Source organism: Aethalodelphis obliquidens, unplaced genomic scaffold (genome assembly GCF_003676395.1).
Source record: "Aethalodelphis obliquidens isolate GAN/ISIS:26980383/991018 unplaced genomic scaffold, ASM367639v1 scaffold1, whole genome shotgun sequence".
In the NCBI taxonomy this organism is placed as follows: Eukaryota; Metazoa; Chordata; class Mammalia; order Artiodactyla; family Delphinidae; genus Aethalodelphis; species Aethalodelphis obliquidens.
Genome location: NW_020837945.1, coordinates 45368499 through 45394270, shown reverse-complemented (window position 1 = coordinate 45394270; position 25772 = coordinate 45368499). Strand labels below are relative to the sequence as shown.

Here is a 25772-nt window from a genome sequence, read left to right as displayed (position 1 = left end):
GGCCACAGCAGTGGGAGGCCCGCGTACCGCAAAGGAGAAAAAAAAAAAAAAATCTGCTACTTCTGACAGAGCTCCACACAACCTCCTCTCAGGCCCTGGAGCACATCTCCCAGATCTGAGCAGTCACTGGCATGTCACATTGTCTCCACAGTAATGAAAGCTCTGGACGATGGTTTTTAAAACCCTACCTTGTGGGTTGTGCCCCATGGAAACTTTAAGCCTCTCAGTGTCCATTCATCCTAGGGTGAGCTCAAGTACTTAGTCTGTGCTTAGTGCAAATGTGCTATGTTGTCCTGAAGTCATCACATTATTGTCTAACAACGTTTTTTATTTTTAAGGATTTATTTATTTAATTTAATTTTGGCTGCGTCAGGTCTTAGTTTCGGCTCGTGGTCTCGTCGTTGCAGCGCGCGGGCTTCTCTCCAGTTGTGGCGTGTGGGTTTTCTCTTCTCTAGTTGTGGCACACAGGCTACAGGGTGCATGGGCTCTGTAGCTGTGGTGCGTGGGCTCCACAGCGTGTGGGCTCTGTAGTTTGCGGCACACAGGCTCTCTAGTTGAGGCGCATAAGCTCAGTAGTTGTGGCACGTGGTCTCAGTTGCTCCACGGCATGTAGGATCTGAGTTCCCTGACCAGGGATCAAACCTGTGTCCCCTGCATTGGAAGGCAGATTCTTTACCACTGGACCACCAAGGAAGTCTCACAACGTTTTTTTTTTTTTAAACAAATATATTCAATGTTTGGAAAATACAAATATCACCCTGCCAATCATTTGCTTAAAATCCTTCAAAGGCCTTCAAAGACAGAATAAAGTATAGTATTCAATACAAAGACATGACCTTTGCTGAAAGAATGATCTTGGGGTTTCAGCAAGGACCTCCAGAAGATATGATGCTTATCATGAAAAACTCAGGCGGCAAAAGACTAGAAGGGCATTCCTGGAAGAGGGAACCATAAAAGCAAAGCATATTAGACAAGAAATAACATGTTGTAGGGGTGAATTAAACACCAAAAAATTGAATCAGAATAGGATGTGAGAATAGAGATAAAAGGGTGCAATCGTGGTTGCCAGGGGCTGGGGGCGGTGCGGGGGGATACGGGGAGTTACTCATCAATGGGCATAAAGTTTTAGTTAAGCAAGATGAATAAGCTCTAGAGAGCTGCTGTACAACACTGTACCTATAGTGAACAATACTATATTGTACACTGAAAAATTTGTCAAGAGAGTAGATCTCATGTCAAGTATAATTACCAGAATAAAGTAAAATGAAAAAAAAATTTGGATTCACAAGTTCATGTAAAAAATGCAAACTTATCTAGCGGAATTAAAATAGTATTTGTGAATCACATATTAGTATGAATTAGTCTAACTTTATATCCATCTGAGATCTGTGGCAATGAGAGAATGGCAGCTTAGATTAGGGTGGGGTGAAGGTCCAGGTTACAGGTGATTCTATGTAGTGGAAAAAGGCCTACCCTGGGAATGAGAGGAGAAGCCTAGGGAAGGTGTGTTACCACATGGAATTAAAAACAATAAAAGTTGAATATCTGAGGACCTGGAAAGAGGATATGAAGAAAGGGGTGGATGCCACAGAAAAATGGCATTTAAAATTTTTTTGCCCAAGACAAGGCATGTAGAGGGGGAGGAAAACACACTTTCTTTTTTTGAAGGAAACTACAGGCCCCCTTCCATATTGAAAGTTACATCCTTTAGCTGTAGTCTGTGTTAAAGAGGCTTTTATGGCTCTGCCTAGGGACTTAAGCAGAAGCTCTAAAAGAAGTATTTATGGGAAAATGCATTCTGAGTTCTCAACCATTGATTTATAAGTGACTTTGCAGAAAACAGTCCCTGGAGGATTATTTCTACAACTTAAGCTTAAAGTTAAAATTCAGTTTTTATATGTTTCTAAATCAGAGAGTTGACCATGCTATGACTTTTAAAAATGTTCCTGAATTAGAAAAAGAAACAGCTAAGGTTATATATAGATTTGAAAAGACCAGATCATTTGATCATTCTGGTTTTAAAATAACCACTGAACAAATAAGAGTCAGTATCTCCTTTTTACTCAAGTCTTGGTTCTTGTGGCCTCCCCAATTGAAAATCTTATTATAATTTCCCATAGAATATTTATTAAATCCTTCAAGGCTTTGTTCTTTTGTAGAATCATGGATTTGGACTTAAGCTAGGCAGAGTTATATTTTTACTTATAGAAGGGAGAGGTCACCAGGAGTGGAATCAGATATCTCAATCATTAGGACACTAAAAATGTCATTTCTAATACACCTAAAAAATCTGGGAAGAAAAGTGAATATGGATTTGTGAAACATGGAAATTGGATTTTGAATTATATTTTAAGACCTTAAAATGAATATGAATATATAATATAGCTTTAACTTACAAAGCTTTCTACTGAGTTTGATTTTTTTTTTTTTTTTGCTTAGGTTTATATAAAGATAAACTACAATAGCCACTGTGTGCTGCACTTAAATAAAGTCAAGAAAATTTAAACTTTTTTTGTTTGGCATCTGGGGCAGGGTGCCACAGAGTGCCAAGATCCTGATGAAGCATCATTACAGTGCGTCGGAATTACTGGGAAAGTTTTTGCAAAATATATCTGCTTGGGTATGCATGTGTATTTTGTAAAATCTCGGTAGGATGGCAACTGATTTCCAGCCATGGTTGAGAACCACAAGTTTTGAGTCTAAACCTAAAACCTAAAACCTAAATCTAAATCTAAATCTAAATCTAAATCTAAATCTAAATCTAAATCTAAATCTAAATCTGGTTTTGTAAATCTAAAATCTCCTGTATGGTTCAAATGAGGGGTTAGGAATGACTACAGAGGATTTCAGGAAAATGCATGGAACTTCTCTATATATCACTATAGTTATAAATTACATACCAATTAAAAAATTTCAATGTAAAACCTTGTATGAAAAACTAGAATGAATAGGAATATTAGAAAATACAATTTCATGGTACCAGGTACTACAAATGACACAACACACATTTACAGTACTAAAATGTTTAAAGGCTATTGTAAATTGATGCTCTAACTCCTAATTTAAGCATAAAAAGTTCAGCCATTCATATGCTTTGTCCCAAGTACACTATGCTTTCATATATTTGGATGTTTATTGTCACATTATTTTTAGAATAGTCTTTGGCATTAAGCCGGCACAGGCGTGATAGTAATAACATTCATCGACATGAAGTTTCACATAGTTTCTTCTGAAAAACATGTAATTAAAGGGATGTAATTCAACTGTGACTTTTATGGTTTAAAAACAGATACTGGTGGATAAATGTAATTCACTTTTTTTCCACTGTTTAATATAAAATGCATGTGATGTGGATTAATTGTGCTCTTACACCCCAGCCCAAACATAACTCCACAAAACACAATTTACAAGAAAAGTGTGCTAATAAAACACAGCTCTCATTATTAATATATAACTAGCATAAGGTAAAATGCCATCTTTACTAGATTTATAATTTGAGTACATAAATATTTAAAAGATCCCTTTAATTTTTTAAATTAATATTTGCTTTGCATTTGTTCAAGGAAAATCTTCAAATGACACACATTGCTTCTGAAATGCTGAAATGCACTTATATGTATTATTTAAATACTCATATTTGTGAGGTATATCCAGATATTATTTAATGGTGAAAATTAAGAATATTTTTAGCCACTAGAAGAAACAGACCAAGAAGTAACAGAAAAAAAATTTTAAAACTCTTAGTGGAGCTTCCCCTGCAGCGTCTCTGCTCGCAGCCGGAGCTGAGGTGACCGCACAGCCGTCTCACACTACTAACTCTGGTGTGAAGTGCCTGGTGCAAGGCCTCTGCACCGAGGACCCTGTGAGCAAGTGAGACTGGACTAAGCACAAAGTTTAAAAAGATGGCAGAGAGAAGAGTTCCTGAGAAGACCAGATAGGACATTTGCATCTCAAAGATACACCAGAAATACATCTACACATGGAACAACTCCTACAGAACACCTACTGAAGGCTGGCAGAAGACCTCAGACCTCCCAAAAGCCTCAGAAACAGCGGATTAAAGCTCCACAATCAACTTGATGTACCCTGCATCTGTGGAATACATGAATAGACAACGAGTCATCCCAAATTGAGGAGGTGGGCTTCGAGAGCAAGATCTATGATTTTTTCCCCTTTTCCTCTTTTTGTGAATGTGTATGTGTATGCTTCTGTGTGAGATCTTGTCTGTATAGTTTTACTTCCACCATTTGTCCTAGGGTTCTATCCGTCCATGGTTTTTTTTTTTTAAATTCTTTTTCTAAATAATTAATTTTAATTTTAATAACTTTATTATACTTTTCTTTCCTTCCTTCCTTCCTTCCTTCCTTCCTTCCTTCCTTCCTCCCTCCCTCCCTCCCTTCCTTCCTTCCTTCCCTCCTTTAGACAACGAATCATCCCAAATTGAGGAGGTGGTCTCTGACAGCAAGATTTAGGATTTTTTTCCCCTTTACCTCTTTTTGTGAGGGTGTATGTGTATGCTTCTGTGTAAGATTTTGTCTGTATAGCTTTGCTTCCAACATTTGTCCTAAGGTTCTATCCGTCCCTTTTTTTTTTTCTAAATAAGTATTTTTTAATTCAATAATTTTATTATACTTTATTTTATTTTACTGTATCTTCTTTCTTTCTGTCTTTTTTCCTTCTTTCCCTCCTTCCTTCCTTCTTCCCTCCCTCCCTCCTTTCTTTCCTTCTTGCCTTCTTTCCTTCTTTGCTTCTTTCTTTCTTTCTTTCTTCCTTCCTTCCTTCCTTCCTTCCCTCCTTTCTTTCTTTCTTTCTTCATAATTCTACTAATTCTCTCTACTTTTTCTCCCTTTTATTCTGAGCCGTGTGGATGAAAGGCTCTTGGTGCTCCAGCCAGGAGTCAGGGCTCTGCCTCTGAGGTAGGAGAGCCAACTTCAGGACGCTGGTCAACAAGAGACCTCCCAGCTACACATAATATCAAATGGCGAAAAACTCCCAGAGACCTCCATCTTAACACCAGCACCCAGCTTCACTCAATGACCAGCAAGCTACAGTGCTGGACAACCTATGCCAAACAACTAGCAAAACAGGAACACAACCCCACCCATTAGCAGAGAGGCTGCCTAAAATCATAATTAGGCCACAGACACCCCAAAACACACCACCAGACATGAACCTGCCCACTAGAGAGACAAGATCCAGCCTCATCCACCAGAACACAGGCACTAGTCCCCTCCACCAGGAAGCCTACACAACCCACTGACCCAACCTTAGCCACTGGGGACAGACACTAAAATCAACAGGAACTACGAACCTGCAGCCTGCAAAAGGGAGACCCCAAACACAGTAAGATAAGCAAAATGAGAAGACAGAAAAACACACAGCAGATAAAGGAGCAAGATAAAAATGCACCAGACCTAACAAATGAAGAGGAAATCGGCAGTCTACCGGAAAAAGAATTCAGAATAATGATAGTAAGGATGATCCGAAATATTGGAAATAGAATGGACAAAATGCAAGAAACAGTTAACAAGGACCTAGAAGAAATAAAGATGAAACAAGCAATGATGAACAACACAATAAATGAAATTAAAAGTACTCTAGATGGGATCAATAGCAGAATAATAACTGAGGCAGAAGAACGGATAAGTGACCTGGAAGACAAAATAGTGGAAATAACTACTGCAGAGCAGAATAAAGAAAAAAGAATGAAAAGAACTGAGGACAGTCTCAGAGACCTCTGGGACAACATTAAACTCACCAACATTCGAACTATAGGGGTTCCAGAAGAAGAAGAGAAAAAGAAAGGGACTGAGAAAATATTTGAGGAGATTATAGTTGAAAACTTCCCTGATATGGGAAAGGAAATAGTTAATCAAGTCCAGGAAGCACAGAGAGTCCCATACAGGATAAATCCAAGGAGAAACAAGCCAAGACACATATTAATCAAACTGTCAAAAAATTAAATACAAAGAGAACATATTAAAAGCAGCAAGGGAAAAACAACAAGTAACACACAAGGGAATCACCATAAGGTTAACAGCTGATCTCTCAGCAAAAACCCTACAAGCCAGAAGGGAGTGGCAGGACATACTGAAAGTGATGAAGGAGAAAAACCTGCAACCAAGACTACTCTACCCAGCAAGGATCTCATTCAGATTTGATGGAGAAATTAAAACCTTTACAGACAAGCAAAAGCTGAGAGAGTTCAGCACCACCAAACCAGCTTTACAACAAATGCTAAAGGAACTTCTCTAGACAAGAAACACAAGAGAAGGAAAAGACCTATAATAATGAACCCAAAACAATTTAGAAAATGGGAATAATTACCTTAAATGTAAATGGACTAAATGCTCCCACCAAAAGACACAGATTGGCTGAATGCATACAAAAACAAGACCCTTATATATGCTGTCTACAAGAGACCCACTTCAGACATAGAGACACATACAGACTGAAAGTGAGGGGATGGAAAAAGATATTCCATGCAAATGGAAACCAAAAGAAAGTTGGAGTAGCAATTCTCATATCAGACAAAATAGACTTTAAAATAAGAACTATTGGAAGAGACAAAGAAGGACACTACATAATGATCAAGGGATCAATCCAAAAAGAAGATATAACAATTGTAAATATTTATGCACCCAACATAGGAGCACCTAATACATAAGGCAAATACTAACAGCCAGAAAAGGGGAAATCGACAGTAACACATTCATAGTAGGGGACTTTAACACCCCACTTTCACCAATGGACAGATCATCCAAAATGAAAATAAATAAAGAAATACAAGCTTTAAATGATACATTAAACAAGATGGACTTAATTGATATTTATAGGACACTCCATCCAAAAACAACAGAATACACATTTTTCTCAAGTGCTCATGGAACATTCTCCAGGATAGATCATATCTTGGGTCACAAATCAAGCCTTGCTAAATTTAAGAAAATTGAAATCGTATCAAGTATCTTTTCCGACCACAGTGCTATAAGACTAGATATCAATTACATGAAAAGATCTGTAAAAAATACAAACACATGGAGGCTAAACAATACACTATTTAATAATGAAGTGATCACTGAAGAAATCAAAGAGGAAATCAAAATATAGCTAGAAACAAATGACAATGGAGACACAACGACCCAAAACCTATGGGATGCAGCAAAAGCAGTTCTAAGGGTGACGTTTATAGCAATACAAGCCCACCTTAAGAAGCAGGAAACATCTCGAATAAACAACCTAACCTTGCACCTCAAGCAATTAGAGAAAGAAGAACAAAAAAACCCCAAAGGTAGCAGAAGGAAAGAAATCATAAAAATCAGATCAGAAATAAATGAAAAAGAAAAGAAGGAAACAATAGCAAAGATCAATAAAACTAAAAGCTGGTTCTTTGAGAAGATAAACAAAAAAGGTAAACCACTAGCCAGACTCATCAAGAAAAAAAGGGAGAAGACTCAAATCAATAGAATTAGAAATGAAAAAGGAGAAGTAACAACTGACACTGCAGAAATAAAAAAGATCATGAGAGATTACTACAAGCAACTCTATGCCAATAAAATGGACAACCTGGAAGAAATGGACAAATTCTTAAAAAGGCACAACCTGCCAAGACGGAATCAGGAAGAAATAGAAAATATGAACAGACCAATCATAAGCACTGAAATTGAAACTGTGATTAAAAATCTTCCAACAAACAAAAGCTCAGGACCAGAAGGCTTCACAGGCGAATTCTATCAAACATTTAGAGAAGAGCTAACACCTATCCTTCTCAAACTCTTCCAAAGTATAGCAGAGGGAGGAACACTCCCAAATTCCTTCTACGAGGCCACCATCACCTTGATACCAAAACCAGACAAGGATGTCACAAAGAAAGAAAACGACAGGCCAATATCACTGATGAACATAGATGCAAAAATCCTCAACAAAATACTAGCAAACAGAATCCAACAGCACATTAAAAGGATCATATACCATGATCAAGTGGGATTTACTCCAGGAATGCAAGGATTCTTCCATATACGCAAATCTATCAATGTGATAAACCATATTAACGAATTGAAGGAGAAAAACCATATGATCATCTCAATAGATGCAGAGAAAGCTTTTGACAAAATTCAACACCCATTTATGATAAAAACCCTGCAGAAAGTAGGCATAGAGGGAACTTTCCTCAAGATAATAAAGGCCATATATGACAAGCCCACAGCCAACATCATCCTCAATGGTGAAAAACTGAAAGCCTTTCCACTAAGATCAGGAACAAGACAAGGTTGCCCACTCTCACCACTCTTATTCAACATAGTTTTGGAAGTTTTAGCCACAGCAATCAGAGACGAAAAGGAAATAAAAGGCATCCAAATCGGAAAAGAAGAAGTAAAGCTGTCACTGTTTGCAGATGACATGATACTCTACATAGAGAATCCTAAAGAGGCTACCAGAAAACTACTAGAGCTAATCAATGCATTTGGTAAAGTAGCAGGTTACAAAATTAATGCACAGAAATCTCTGGCATTCCTATATACTAATGATGAAAAATCTGAAATTGAAATCAAGAAAACACTCCCATTTACCATAGCAACAAAAAGAATAAAATATCTAGGAATAAACCTACCTAAGGAGACAAAAGACCTGTATGCAGAAAATTATAAGACACTGATCAAAGAAATTAAAGATGATACAAATAGATGGCGAGATATACCATGTTGTTGGATTGGAAGAATCAACATTGTGAAAATGACTCTACTACCCAAAGCAACCTGCAAATTCAATGCAATCCCTATCAAACTACCACTGGCATTTTTCACAGAACTAGAACAAAAAATTTCGCAATTTGTATGGAAACACAAAAGACCCCGAATAGCCAAAGCAATCTTGAGAGCAAAAAAAGGAGCTGGGGGAATCAGGCTCTCTGACTTCAGACTATACTACAAAGCTACAGTAATCAAGACAGTATGGTACTGGCACAAAAACAGAAAGATAGATCAATGGAACAGGATAGAAAGCTCAGAGATAAACCCACGCACATATGGACACCTTATCTTTGATAATGGTGGCAGGAATGTACAGTGGAGAAAGGACAGCCTCTTCAATAAGTGGTGCTGGGAAAACTGGATAGATACATGTAAAAGTATGAGATTAGATCACTCCCTAACACCATACACAAAAATAAGCTCAAAATGGATTAAAGACCTAAATGTAAGGCCAGAAAGTATCAAACTCTTAGAGGAAAACATAGGCAGAACACTCTATGACATAAATCACAGCAAGATCCTTTCTGACCCACCTCCTAGAGGAAATAAAAACAAAAATAAACAAATGGGACCTAATGAAACTTCAAAGCTTTTGCACAGCAAAGGAAACCATAAACAAGACCAAAAGACAACCCTCAGAATGGGAGAAAATATTTGCAAATGAAGCAACTGACAAAGGATTAATTTCCAAAATTTACAAGCAGCTCATGCAGCTCAATAACAAAAAAACAAACAACCCAATCCCAAAATGGGCAGAAGACCTAAATAGACATTTCTCCAAAGAAGATATACAGACTGCCAACAAACACATGAAAGAATGCTCAACATCATTAATCATTAGAGAAATGCAAATCAAAACTACAATGAGATATCATCTCACACCAATCAGAATGGCCATCATCAAAAAATCTAGAAACAATAAATGCTGGAGAGGGTGTGGAGAAAAGGGAACACTCTTGCACTGCTGGTGGGAATGTGAATTGGTTCAGCCACTATGGAGAACAGTATGGAGGTTCCTTCAAAAACTACAAATAGAACTACCATATGACCCAGCAATCCCACTACTGGGCACATACCCTGAGAAAACCATAATTCAAAAAGAGTCATGTACCAAAATATTCATTGCAGCTCTATTTACAATAGTCCGGAGATGGAAGCAACCTAAGTACCCATCATCGGATGAATGGATAAAGAAGATGTGGCACATATATACAATGGAATATTACTCAGCCATAAAAAGAAACGAAATTGAGCTATTTGTAATGAGGTGGATAGACCTAGAGTCTGTCATACAGAGTGAAGTAAGTCAGAAAGAAAAAGACAAATACCGTATGCTAACACATATATATGGAATTTAAGAAGAAAAAAAAATGTGTCATGAAGAACCTAGGGGTAAGACAGGAATAAAGACACAGACCTAGTGGAGAAGGGACTTGAGGATATGGGGAGAGGGGAGGGTGAGCTGTGACAGGGCGAGAGAGAGTCATGGACATATACACACAAACATAAGGTAGATAGCTAGTGGGAAGCAGCCGCATGGCACAGGGATATCGGCTCGGTGCTTTGTGACCGCCTGGAGGGGTGGGATAGGGAGGGTGGGAGGGAGGGAGACGCAAGAGGGAAGAGATATGGGAACATATGTATAACTGATTCACTTTGTTAAAAAGCAGAAACTAACACACCATTGTAAAGCAATTATACCCCAATAAAGATGCTAAAAAAAATAAAAAAAATAAAGGATTCATGTAGAAACCTGAAAAAAAAAAAAAAAAAAAACTCTTAGGGCTTCCCTGGTGGCGCAGTGGTTGAGAGTCCGCCTGCCGATGCAGGGGACACGGGTTCGTGCCCCGGTCCAGGAGAATCCCACATGCTGCGGTGGAGCGGCTAGGCCCGTGAGCCATGGCCGCTGAGCCTGCGCGTCCGGAGCCTGTGCTCCGCAATAGGAGAGGCCACAACAGTGAGAGGCCTGTGTACCGGAAAAAAAACCTTTAGTGACATCTTCTGAAATATATTATAATAATAATAGATAACATTATGGAGACCTTAATATGTGCCAGACATTATCTAGAAGTTTTAGGTCTATTAGCTATTCACTACAATAAAGTGACAATGACTATAGGAAGTAGTTATTGCCTATTCTTGACCTTGTTTTGTGGATGCCAGGCATCCTTGAATATTCTCTTTTGCTTAAATGCTTTATCCAAACCCCCAGCAAATCCCATTGGCTCTATGTTCAAAATACATCACAGAATCTACCATTTTCCATCAGCTCAACTGCAACTATCCTAATCTAAGCCACCATCATCTCCTTACCTGGATTATTGCAAAAGCCTCCTGATTTTCCTGCATCCATCTGTACCTCACTATAGCCTCTTCTCAATACAACAACCAGAGCAATCCTTTTAAAACATAACCAGGTTATGTTGTGCCTCTCCTCCAAACCCTACAATGGCTTTCTGTCTTACCCAGAGAAAATTCAAAGTCATTTCAGTGGCCTACAGATCCTATCTCAGTGGTTTTCTAACCTGGATGCATATTGGACTCAAATGAGGGAACTTTTAATAAATATTGATGCATGTGTCCCAGCCCAAGAAATTCTGCTTTAATTCATCTGGGGTGCAGTCTGGAACCTGGGACTGTTAAAAGCTCTCTAAATTGAACGATTATAATGTGCAGCCAAGGTTGAGGACCATTTCCCTCTAAGATTTGATCCCCTTTCTGCCTCCATCCACTCTCTGACTTCAGCTCCTACTGTCCTTCCCCATGCATACTCCATTCTAGCCATAATGATAGGGTGACTGCTATATTTTATCATCCCTACTGCGGAGTAAAAGGGTCATTATTAATAATTATGAAGAGATAATAGGCATGACTTAGCACTGACCTAGGAAAAACAAGCGTATAGTCATTGAGCATAAAGACTTACTTTGTTGTTCTACAGGTGTAAAATGCTCCCACCTCAGGGCCCTGGCACTTTCTGTTTTTACTCTCTGGATTCTTTTCCCCCTCGTACCCAATTGGTTTGTTCCCTCACCTGCTTCCCATCTTTACTCACATGCCACTTTTCAGTGAGACCTTCCCTGTTTACTCAACATCGAAACCCAATCTCACTTCCACTTCTACTTCTCCCGTTTTATTCTTCTCTACTATCTGATGTACCACATATTTTGTTGAATTCTTTATTTCTCTTCCCACCAGATTTTTAATTTCTATTTTGATTGCTTCTGTATTCCAAGCTCCAGAATAGTGCCTGGCCTACTATAGTTGGTCAACACATATTTGTGCAAAAAATAAATGAATGATGAATGATTTATCAGCCGTTTAACACTGGGCCAGTTACCTAATTTGCTTTGCATCAGTTTCCTCATTGGTAAAGAGGGGATAATAGTAACACCTACCTCACAATGTGGTTGTAGGCACTGGGTGCTTACCTAGTGCTTACCATACTTAAGGCATGGGATTGGAATAATGCCTGACTCAGAGAGAGCACACATAAATGTTAGCTACATTAGTTAGTTAAAGATACTCATCTTTGTTTTTACTTTAGCTACTGACTCCTAGACCACACATGGAAATTGTCATCCCCGAAATTACCTCACTTCAGAAATCTTAAATGTCAATCTAAGGTGTTGGTAAACTGACTCTCTGAAGAAAAATAAAGCAAACAACTTCTGATGTGTAGCATTTGCCAGTTTCTGTGGTGTCAATACTCCCATCGTGGCCAATTTCAAGCGACTACCTATTTAACAACCAGCTCCCCAAATTTCTGACTATTTAATCACCATCTCTTACAAGCTGGTATGATCTGGCTCTAACAAACCACTGCCAATATCTTACTTTCTGGCCATGTTCTTTTCCTTAGCTCTCCCACCTTCATACACAGCTATACTTGCTCTTCTACCTAATAAAGACTTCCAGTCCATAACGGCCTAATGGCCTCTTTATTTCGGCCTCTTTATTGCCTCCTTTGTCTAACCTGGCTTCACTGGTTGCTTACTTGAACTACCATCCCAATTCCCCTGTAGTACTCTTGTTCTATTGTACCTGTTCTACAAACAATAGCCTCTTTTATCTCCAGCCTAACATTGCGGAGGGGAGGGGAGCGGTCAGTTGTTCCTCTAGGAAATCACAGAAGTATGCACACCACTGCCAAAACACTCACGTTCTCTAGCATCACCTGGAAGTCAGCAGAACTAGTTAATCATTTTGTTTCCTCTAGGACCAAAGATGGGGATTGGCAGGAGTGGAGGAAGAGTGCCTGTAACGAATACAAATCATTGGGCCAGCAGTCCAGAAGATCCTCTCCCTGGCCACTTACATTGCATATCACTAAAAGCCTTGGTAAAGATTTTTAGCTGGTTACCCTTGCAGGGGTCCTGAAAACTCTGTGTTCTTGGAGTAGAACCTGATTCTGATGGTCCTGGTTTTTTTTTTGTTTTTTTTTCTCATCAGCAATTTATCTTTTTAACTTCAGCAATTACTCTAAGCATTCACCTTCAATGAAGATTTGTCCTCAAACTCCCACATAAACTTTCTTCCTACTTTGCATAGAAATACAGTAGCATGAGGTATCATTTTCTTAAATTTAATGCATGTTCCTCATAAATCCCTCTAGATCCACAACACACAGCTCCTTCAAGTCTTGGAAAATGTGGAGGCTTCTGCTACTCAAAGTTAATCCTTCACCAGGGTCCTTGATTTTGTACCTTCCCATCTCCTGAGATATTTTGCCTTAGCAGTTTAACAGTATTTTCTTTGATTTCCTAGCCCTCGGTGTATAAATTGTCTAAATTATCTTCTATCTTAAAAAATGCCCTTGATTTTTCTTTTGGTCTACTAGCATCTGATTTATCTCTTGCCTTGCCATCTCACCCACTTTTCCCCTAAAAATTGGTCTCCACCTGCCAATTCTATTTATATTTTAGTCTCATTTTGCCCTCTACAGTCTGGCTTCTGCCTGGGCCCAACCCATTAAAACTGCTCTTGTTGAGATCTTGGAGGGCCACTTAAGAAAATGTCAAATGCCATAGATGTCTAGTCTCTGCCTTAGTCATAGATATCATATAGATGTCATAGTCTCTGTCTTCCAGAATTTCTCTGCTGCATTTAATACAACTGCTTGTTTGCTCCTGCCTGAAACGCTCTGTTCTCTTAGGTTTGGGATGCCATGGCCTCCTCTACCCCCTTGCTTGTCTTTTCACCTCTCATGGGTGGAGATGCCATCCATGCCACTTCCTCAGGTTGGTATGCCACAGAGTTCCAACCTTGTTCAACTCCTTTCCTTTGTCTAACATTTCTTCTGGAAAATATCATGGTTTGGGTTTAATAACCACTTTTATTCTACTGACTCCCAAATCTTTAACTTTAGTCAAGATTTTCCTGTTGTGTTTCAGATATATCTTTCTAATTTTGTCTGGACGCTTTCACCGCATGTTCCATAGGCATCTCAAAGGTAACAAGACCCAAATTAAACTCATCATCTTCTTCCAATGACCAGCCCATCCTTTTCCTCCTCTGTATCTTTATTTCAGTTGGTAGCACTACCTTCCACATATTCCTCTTGCTCTCAAACATCCTTTCCTGAGTGTGTTTTTGGCTATGGTTTCCTTACTCAATCTGATTCTGTTTGCTTTTTGTCTTTATTAATTTCTCCAATGTTTTTCTTGTTATTATTTCTGGATGACACTTTCTCACTTGCTTATGTGATTGTGCTTTATAAGTAATGTATGTATATCTTTTTCTCTTATGTCAAAGGTTTAGAGGGCTTCCCTGGTGGCGCAGTGGTTGGCAGTCCGCCTGCTGATGCAGGGGACGCGGGTTCGTGCCCCGGTCCGGGAAGATCCCACATGCTGTGGAGCGGCTGGGCCCGTGAGCCATGGCCGCTGAGCCTGCGCGTCCAGAGCCTGTGCTCCGCAACGGGAGAGGCCACAACAGTGAGAGGCCCACGTACCGCAAAAAAAAAAGGTTTTGAGATGGGAGCAGGATGCTGAACACAATATACCCTCTTGAACTGAAACCAGTGGTGTTGTATTTTTGTATAACTGAGTTTTGTGATATAATAAACAAATCCACATTCAACAAATGTTATAAAATAAAGGAATAAATTGTTTGTGCTTGACACATGATATCTCGAATTTTTAAAGTAATTTATAACTATTTTTATTTGGATTGCTAGTTAATATTGTTATAAAAATGGAGGTCCAAAGATTTAGGGATAAGCAGTTGCCAGGTAAGTGCCGCCACAAAAAGTGTTTATGAAATCCATATGTATAGATGGAGAGAGACTGTACAGGGATAATGGTCAAGACTGCATTCATTCACACTAGTGTATTTCCTTGGAAAAGTTAGGAAAACCTGCACATCAGTGAGGTCATATCTTCTGGGCAGTTAGGCTGATGCTCCGCTTGCTAAGTCAGGTTGCATTTTATTTTAAAATTTAAAACACATACACACTTATGTACCTACCCACTCCCTTTTCCCACACGTACGTGCACATATACACACACGTACACACTTACACACACACATACTTACTTAACCACGCCACACTCTCCCTGCTAATATATATCTGGAGGAATGTCCGCAAGGATTCAAACAGTAGATTTATGAATTTGGTGCAATATCACAGCTAGCCAGCCACTGCTGCTGGCACTAGATTGTAATCTTGTACTTCGTTTGCTACCACTCTGTCATATAGAACAGTGAATTGAAGTGATTTTCAAGTGGTGTGGGAGACCAAGGGAAATCTTTTCCAGCTCCAGTAAGCACAGAACGCTATTAATGAGCGTGGCTCCCCTACTGTGCCGTGCACTTAGCCACTTCCTCCTCTCTGTGCTAACAGAAGCTGCGATTATCAAATTCTGAAGCAGTAGTTTGAAAAATGACTTTGCTTTTCAGAATTTGTGGGATATATATATATTTATATATTTTATTTCTGCTTGCCATGGGGAGTTGAATATCTGCTATTGACCTAAAGTTTATAAAGCACTTTGAGCTTCTGGGATATAAGAGATATGATTACAAAGAAAGTAAGAATCCTATAGAAGAGTAAAAAGGGAGTATTGGCCCTATGTTTTTTTATCCCATTCATATGATTTTTATTTTAATAGAAATTCTATGTGAGGAGGGGACCCAAGACTCCATGGGAAGATGGTAGTGGACTTATAAGAAGTCATAAGTAATTTAATAAAAAGAATTCAAAGTGTATGAGAACATGGCTTTTTCATTCAGAGACTTGAGTTTCAATCCTCGCTCCACCCTTTACGATGTGTCAGCCATTATTCTATATGCTTTATAATAATCAACTCAATCCTTAAAACAATTGTATGAGGTGGATACAGTTAATATTCCCACTTTATAGATGAATAAACAGAGGCACAGAGAAGTTAGTCACTTGCTCAAGTCACAAGGTCACACAGCCAGTAAGTGGCAGAGCCAAGACGAACTGAGATAATATATGTTAAGATTCTCATAGTATTAGTAGTGGTAGCCACCATTATTTGAACATTTATTCTTTCCCAGATTGTATTGTGTCTAACCTACATGGTGCATAAGAGCTGAAAAATATTAGTTTTTAAATCTTAGTTCATGAAACATACCACTTATAAACATGTAGTAGGATGTTTTTAAGTAAATATTTTACTTATATTATCTTTTCTTTATAACATGTTTTAATTGATTGATGATTCAGCAGGATAAAAAGTATATCTGAAGCTAACATTTCTCTCCTAATTTGCTCGTGGCAGTCATTTGACCCATTTTTCAGCAGCAATTTAAATGAGTGTCTGTTACATTATTTGCCATTATATTCAGCTCTAGGATATAGTAGATTAAAAAATCCTATCTGAAGCGCCATTAGATAATAAGTCATTTTGATATGTATCTGATAAAAATTAGTTTCTGGATAAACATAATGGAAGGGCATAAGTATATATGCATTTCAAGTACTATAGGTGGTCCTAAAAAATTATCCTAAAGTAATTTAGCACATTTACAGGAGAAATGGATACAAGCTATAAAATAACATTCTGAGAATGGCTACAGAAAAGAACAAATAGTTCACGTCCCTAAACACCTATGAATTTCATTTTGCCTTAAAGAGCATACTTGGTTGAGGGTATGCATTCTGTGAAGAGTACTGCTCGATAATAACTCGACAATTTTGCTGAATTCAGCTTCTGGCATTGAATCTGGACATCAAGTCCAGTCACAGTATAAATATATTATCACTGCTAATATTGAGAGCAGTTGGAAGAAGAGGGCATGGGACCAAGAAAAATAAACGAAAATGAGATCAAGGGAGAGAGATAAGATGCACACAGAACTTGTCCAAATAACACTGAGCAAAAAATGAAGTGAAGAAAGAATGCTTGAGATTGTTTATTCCCATAAAAAAATGAAGAAAAACATATAACACATTTCAAATAGCAAAAGTCCAGTCATTTTATAGGTAAGAAAATTGGCTATGTCTCTGTAGGTAAATGTATATTAAGGAATACAGTGACATGCACATATGTGACCTCTGCTGGACATGCAAAATACTCTAGTGACTTTTCTAATATTTCTGTTTTTTCCAATATCAATGAATATTTTTGTAGCATACATTGGCTTTTTAAATGTTAAAAATATTATAAACACATTTTGAATTATAACTTCATGGTACCTTCTCAGCTGTGTTATTCTGTACCACTATATAAAACAAATGATTTTTGTATATACCATACTTTCAAGGATAAGTCACTTAAAAAGAGTGCTTTAAAAATTTTTGTTCTAAAACAAATCTCAGCCAGAGTTTCATTCTTTCTCTTTTTGTTTTCTAAATAGTCAGCCAACGAACTTAAGAAGGACAAAGCTGATAAAATCCATTTTCTGATATGAACTTGAGTCATTATTGGTAAATATACATCAATTTAAAGGGTCCAGCATTATAGATAATGCATAAAATATCCTACTAAATAGTTAAATGTGATAAAGCAAAATGAAACTCAGTTGCTTCACACAGGCTATGTGAAGCTACTGAATTTCATTTAATCTCTTTCTTTATAACATCATTTGAAAATATGTATATATTAATATGGCAAGTGAATTTATAGGAGAAATCAATTATATTCTCATGTGTATATATTCCCCCCCATCCTCTTAATAACACTCTAATGTATCACAGTATCAGAGAAACACACCCTAGAGAAAATCCTGCTATTCTTCATGGAAAAATCCATGAATAACATTATGCAAAAATTAATTTATGATAAATGTTTTAAATATAGAACTCAGAATAGCTTATTTAAATGCCATCAGAAAAGAACACCTCACCCGTAAAAAGGAGTCTAGGGATCCATTCTCCATATATTCCACCACAATCATTACTGGCCTGCCTGCAAAGAGAGCAAGAGAACACATAAGAATTACAGCAATTACAGAAATATGTGCTGCAGTTAGAGATTTCCAGTTGTGGCAGCTAAATTATTTGTATTTTATTAATAGGAACTTCATTTTCCAACACGCTTCTATAAACACATTAAACATACACATTTCTCCGTTTCTTTATAGCATTATTTCCTTTGAGTTCATAAAAAGAACATGAATTACAATATGAATTACTAAGTAATTAAGCACTTCCTTTTCTAAAGCCCTGCAATCACTTGTTCAGATTATGTTCTTTTTGTCCTGAGTTTTTCCTTAAAAGGCAATCAACAAGCTAAAGTCAGGGTTTAAGCAGTTACTATAGCTGCTTTGGCAGTTGTGGTACGTCTCCTCCAGTGATGCAGTTATTATGGCTGAATTACATTAGACCGGGCATTTCTGAAATACTCCTAAGGCAAAGCAGAAAGGAGAAATTCATGAATTCTCTTTAAGAAATTATAAACCATCAGTCATAGTCTACTTTTAAGGGCTTTTAAGTAGAAAAACGTCAGTAGATTGATGAATGCTACAAAGTTGGTGGGACCTGTAGTAGTTCTTGATCATCTCTTTATTGGACATAGATTAGATCAACAGAACAATGATGGTAGTACATGAAAAATAAGTAACTTCTGATTTCATAGTCTAGTGCAGAAGCTAAAATCAGAAACTGAACATCATTTATTTCTTTTTTATCATATCTATTTGCAATTGTTACAGTTCCCAATACACCTCTATTAGATAGAATATTTGACATAAGTAACTGATTTGTTTCAAAGAAAAGAATCTATTTGTTCTGCTCAATTGCCCGAGTTTAAAAGATAAAGTCTTTTTAGGGAGGGAAAATGATATTTACCTGAAATAAACATGTATGACATATTTACTTTTTACTTCTATATTTCTCGCTTCTCATTGGCATTTTTAGCAATTCAATCTGCACTGTGCACAGAGTTTTTCCTCATGAGCACAAAGAAGATCCGGAAAGAAATTATGTGTACCAGTGACGGAAATATTAGATCTCATATTGTAATTCATGTCCCTTTTATGAACCCAAAGCCTTGAGGGTTACAAAGGGTGACTGGAACAAATTAGTACAATGTCTGCAAATGCTAGATTTTACATTTGAATCTGTATTTTAAAGAAAGATGTGGTAAAGGTTAAATGTAGCAATAAAGTTCCCAATTTATCATGCATAGAATTAGAACCCAAAGAAGTTTTCCATTTTGGCAGATTTCTATAATGTTCCTAAAAGTCATTAATTTCACCCAAATACAGATAAAAAAAAAACTATATCAGAAAATATTGAGGTCAAAGGAACTGTCAGCACTACTGTAGGCAGGGATCTAGAAGATCCGGGTTTTAAATCTGAAAGTTTGTCATGAAATCTTTTATTTGGCCATGGGTTTCAGAGAGCTTGCAGACAGGAGCTTGCTGCAAATGCTTGGTTAGCAAGGTAGGGAAAACTAAAAATTATGAGTCCACTGTTCCAGTTTGAATGATAATGGATTATGGATGTTAAGGGGAAAATTTGGGTTATTACGATGACTGCCCAGGTTCTTTCATAATCACACCTTTTCAATCTATCTTGACCATTGATGTCAGAGAAACAGATCTAGTTTTCTAAAAATATATTTTAAAATAAATAAAAATATATTAAAAAAAAACCCTGACATTCCCTAGGAATACTATTATTATCCCTGTTACACAGATAGAGAAATTGAGGCATAGTAAATTAAACTACTTGCCCCAAATCAAATGGCTACTAAATGGCTACCAAGCAGTCTGTCTCAGAGTTTAAGCTCTTAACCTTTATGCCAAAGGTGCCTCTCAGACATGATTTATAGATCAGAACTGTGCGGCCCATGCCGTTAGGCAATCCTCTCCAGTGATGGACCTCTTCTCTTCTAACTAACCTTATCATCTACTGCTTCATCAACTGTCAGTATCACCTATACTTACTCAATCCTGTCTCCTTCTGCCTTTCCTTTTGGTATTCCCCTGCCAGGATTATCTCGCAACTTGCTTCTTTCCCTAATCACACTCACATCTCCCTAGAATTTATACACTGCACCTCCTCCATGAAAGTCTCCCACAGCCATTTCCTATGGTTGCACTCCCATCACATCTACTGTCTGCATTATGAAATGTGTGCCTGGTTTTGTATTAGGTTGTTTTTTTCCCTCATCTTCCCGCAGATGCTTTGTATCCCCATTCACTGGGTTTCTCAAGGTCATCTCCCATAGAGCTGAGCAGAGTAGGTGCTTCATAGAAACAAGTTGATTTTTCTCATCAGTTTCACAATTCCTAACAGAGTAACACTGAAGTACTTCAGCAAGATTCTAATCTATGTGAATACAAAGTACTTTGAAATTAGTGCTATCTGTACCTCTTTGGGAGATACTTTATACAATCTTAAAATTCATCAGTGACAAGTTTCATCTTCTCATTAAAGATAGTAAAGAGTCAAAGGAAGACTCCCCAGGTTTCTTGTAAATTAAAAGTTTCACACCTGAGCTCTGAGTCTTTTGTATTTTGTTCAGTAGCATCATTTGAAAGCAAGTATTATTAAACTAAGGAGTTATTTTTTTTGGAATATCGCTGGTATCTAACCAGTAATTTGTTTCCTAGTGGTTTTCTACAGGGAAGTTAAGATACACTGTGAAGATTACAAGCTTACAGTCCATGATTACATTTTATAATCAAGAAAGTAGATAGGTATGAGGGAAATTATGAAAGTTAGGGTGATATTCTTCAAATATGTGGTTAGCTGTGAGAAGTCCATTGGTAACAGTGCTTTTTCTGTGTTATTTTTAAATATGTAAAAATTATATATTATACTTTTGCTCTTAGAAAATACATTTGGATGTGATTCTCTTTTTTTTATATTTTCAAAATATTTCAGCTTATTTCCATTTTTACAGTTTTAGCCAGTTACCCTAAGTGCCTCATGTCACAGGATTAGCCTAGTCTTTGCATTGTACCGGAGTCAATGGACAAGCTCCAGGATTCTTAAATGTTAGTCAAGTCTCAAAATCCCCAGATCTTTCTTCGAAGCCTCATCAGTTGAAGAGATCTTCAGAAATACTTTTACAAGTCACACGAAAAGTGAAGTTCTTTGGTTTTCCTTCATGAATAGCCCAGATATTGTTATGGATATTTTAAACTGCATTAGAATCAAGATTCGATAAGAAATCACTTATATTCTGAATGCAATGAATCACAAAATGCCATATCATCTTTTTCTGTTATAGAGAACAATAATTTTCTTTAACTGAGACTTTTATAGACTATTAACAAATGAATCTTTTTCAAATTTGCAGCTTCTCAATACTTACGATGATTTTGATATAGGTATTGAGAAAACAGATAATGATAAGGCTATTCTTGTGTTGTTGTTAAAGGAAACAAAAGAGAGGTATTCTTTAAATGTTCCAGGGAAATTCTGGGGAAAATATTTTGTGAGTGAAACAGTGCCCACCTTTTTTTGGCCTCAGAGAAGACTCTGAAAGGAGATTACAGATTCAACATTTTCACGTAAGTAATGAGTTTGTGCTGGATGTAGTGTTTTGTATCAGTTTGGCAATTTCTAATGTGTAGTCAGTAATATCAAGAACCCAAACAAATCTCAACAACCCCCAAACTCTATCACAGATTTAAATCAATCTAGTTTATTTAATGTTATAACACGTCTATATTTTGTCTAATAGGTAACGAAATTTATGGCAATAATTTGAATTGACAGGTTGCCTGTATTTTCTTCCTCCCAAGTTGTAATTCAGGACTTTTTGAGCCAGTTATTTAATTTATTTCTACTCCCTGTTTCTGCTGTACTGATAGTGAATTATAATTATAATCTCAAATGGATTTCATAATAAATGAAATAGTTTTCTTATCCCTCTAAGGCATTCAAGAGATATGGATGACACAAATTTGAACAAATTTATATATTAAATAATTATTTTTATTCACAAGAAGTAAAATTGGAGGATTGTTTTCCTCTTAACACTGTTGCCTGATGATTATCAGATCATGTCCCAAATGAATCTTATTCTCAGTGAATTCAAATACAAACTTAAAAAGATTTCCCTTGAAACTTCTTTTCCTCCTCTATTTCTGTTTTGGTTAAGACACCACCATCCATCTAATTACCCAGGTATGAAACCCTATTGTAATATTGGATTTCCCACTTAATCAAACCCTTATTAGTCCATAAGTTGTTAAGTGGTGCTGATTCTATACAAAACCTATTATCACTGTCCACATTCTGCCTTTGTTTTCTCTTGACGTATTACAATAATCGTTTACTGGTTGTACCTGTTAATGCTTGTATAATCATTATTTTAAACATTCAGTGATACAGCAGATATACATATTTAAATGCCTACTATGCATCAAGTACTCTTCTGGTTTCTGAAGAAACATCCTCAATCAATACAAGATCCTGCTCTCATGGAGTGTATAGTGGAAAGGGGAATAGAAATAAGTAAACAATTACTATAAAGGACTAATGTCTCATCCCTCCTTTAAAGACTGCTTTACATATTGTATTTTTTTCTTCAGGATTAAGGTCTAAACTACTTGGCAATTACATTCCTTCACAATCTTTCCTCGACCTTTGTTTCCATGTCATCTTTTACAGCCCCAGTTCCCCACCTCCTGTTTTTCAAATTCTCTAGGGGACTCAGAATTCCCTAAGTACGACTTTACTTGGACCTTCCTCTTCTCTTTGGAAGACTGCCTTCTCACTGTCTTCATTTGGTAAAATCATATACTTACAAATAAAAAAAAGAACTTAAATACCATCTCCACGGTCAACTTTCCCGTGAATCACTTTTTGTTTTAGGATGACTCTGATGGTTTACTTTTTCTTCCATTTACATCTTAAACAATTGTATAACACTTATTAGGTATGGCATTGATACTAACTACAAAGGTGTCTGCCTTCTACTCTAAAATGCTGCTGAGGTCAGGACTGGGGCTTAATTCTTCTCTGTAAGTTCACTAGCTACATATAGCACAGAGTGAGGCACAGAGGAGGTACTCAACTTAATTTTTTTTGACTGGAATGCCAGAAGGAACACACAAATAAAGATGTTTTCTAAGGATAATTCTAGCCCTAGAGCAGAGTTACTGAAATAACAGAATGGCAAATCAATAGACTTTAATCCTAAATTACTTGTAGTATAAAATATACGGTTTTGAGGAAAAAAACAATTCCAATTCTATGCTACCTGCATGATCTTGGGCAAGTTATTTTAGCTCTTTCAGTTTCTGCATCTATAAAAGGAGGATAATATTACATACTATATGTGATTTTTCAAAGGAGTAGATGAAAAAACGTATGATTGACACAGAGTCTGGCAATAGTTGCCGCTCAAAAATGTTGGTGTACCTTTACTTTCTTTCCCTTTTGGGAGTAGTTATCTGCTTCCCCCTTCTTATTACAATTGTTCACTATGTAGAAAAAAATAGTTTTATAAAAATGGATCATTTCCATATTTTATTGTACTTTGGCATTGACATAAAGATTCTTTTATATCTTATGGCAAAGTGAAAATAACTGCTATTTACATGTTTTATATGATACAGTTAATTCCCAGTTTTATCACTGAAATCCTTGTGTCCCAGGCAAATTGGGATGGTTTACTATCTTACACCTTGTGTGCTCAGCACAGTGCAGTTAGAAGATGTGGGATTAGAGTCAGGTCGCATGCTATTGAAGACTCTTCCACTTGGGGCAAGTGACCTTTCATAACTCACTTACCTCACTGCTTCAGTCTCCTCATTTGTACACTATATACATTCCTCATTTGTATATTTGTATATTTTTACATAATAATAATACCTCCTCCATCTCATGAGATAGAATAAGTCACTGTGGAGGAGGTGTTAATCCACCTTCTCCATTGAGTGAGGTGTGGGATTAAATGAGATAATGAGTTTACAACACAGAGAATAGTACCTGATACTATAAACATCAAACCACCCAATAACAGCTTAAAGAACGAATGAGTAAATGTGAGTATTATATCTTACCTTACCGACTAGATGTTGAATCCTAAGCTAAGAAGTGTTTTTCAGAGTGAAGAAGGTTCATTACTGAAAATGACTAAGATCAATATATTTAGGAATTTTCCTGACTGTCTCAAAGGTCCACTTAAATTCTTTACACCTGAAATCAACAGGTTTGAAGTTGCTTTAAAGAACAAGATGGTTTCTCCTAGAGTAAAATAATCAGAACGGGTATTTTCTTACTTTAAATACCATACTATAATATAGAGTTTCTTAGAAATAGCTTCTGTAGGAAGTAGATTCTTATTCCTATCTAAAAAGTCATCTTGTGTCTTCTGTACTCTATTTACAAATTTGGACCTCTACCAATATACCTTAGATTACTCTGGAATTGCTTTTACCCTTAGAACTATTTGAAACCCCTAAATCTATATAATAATTATTGTTAATTTGGTTCCATGCTTTCTCTTAATTTCTTTATTTTGCTTCTTAAATTCAGAAGTGAGCCAAATAACCTTGGATTAATGCTGAAGAATAAATTATTTTATTCTGTGATAAAACAGCTGAGCAGAAATTAGGAGGGTTGATTTGCATTTATGAAAACAGTGGCACTTCTAGATTTGTTTTAGAGTAAATCTAAGATGTGAGGCTAAAGAAATGAAACATAATTTTCCTGACAGTTCCAGAAAGCAGTGGCATACCGTCTGTATCAATTAACTTCAGTAATATTCAGTACTGCACTTTTTCTACTGGAAATTACATACGGGCAAAAAGATTTCTCTTTAACTACAAGTGTCTTGTTGGCAATGAAAGTTACTGCCAAAGATGCCTGATGTTAGACTGTGGTTTTCAACATAAGACACTAACCATATTGCAAAATTTTAATAACATATGAGTTTTTAAGAATGGCTTTCTTGATTTTTTATTACATCCACATGTATAAAAGTAATATGTGATAATGATCAAATTAAAAGCACACGCATTGAAATTAGTTGATTTATGACGTTTAGATTTCCAGTTATTATGAAAGAAATAATTGATTATACAATAATCTATAGTTTAATTACCACTAGGTAGCAATGAATAATGAACATATCAGAGAATTCTCATGACTTGAAATACTCTGAAATGTTCAAAACATAAACATGAAACAGGAAATATGTGCTAAGTTTTTCAAAACCACATTAAACTGCATGTCAAATAAATAATTTTATGCCGCTTTTGTTCTTGGTTTCTGTGAAAAATTTTTGTGTGGGTAATTAAAAAATAGATACTACATCTAAATCAGCACATATGTAATAATAACTGACTTAAAAAATAAGTTTTTCAGTGTGCCAGACATTGTTCTAAGGGCTTTACATGTGTTAACTCATTTAATCCTCACACCAACCCCTGTGGTGAGTATAGTCACTAGTTCAATTTAACAGATAAGATTACGGATGTACTGCGAGTTTAAGGAACTTGTCCAAGGATACACACTGGGCAATTGGCAGAACCAGGGCTCGAAGCCAGGCAATCTGGCTCCAGAGTCTGAACGCTTGTCCATCTTGTCATATCCCCAGATAATACTTGGGTCTCCATTAGTAATTTAGAGCACATGAAGCATTACCC

At 36.8% G+C, this 25772-nt stretch overlaps 1 protein-coding gene across 1 annotated transcript in view; it reads right to left on the bottom strand.

Moving 5' to 3' along the window:
* Positions 1–25772, bottom strand: part of EPHA6 (EPH receptor A6) — an 861061-nt gene that overhangs the window by 129553 nt on the left and 705736 nt on the right. The window contains exon 13 of the mRNA XM_027102862.1: positions 18063–18124. Coding sequence (XP_026958663.1) covers positions 18063–18124 — 62 coding nt within the window. The remainder of the gene's footprint in view (positions 1–18062; positions 18125–25772) is intronic.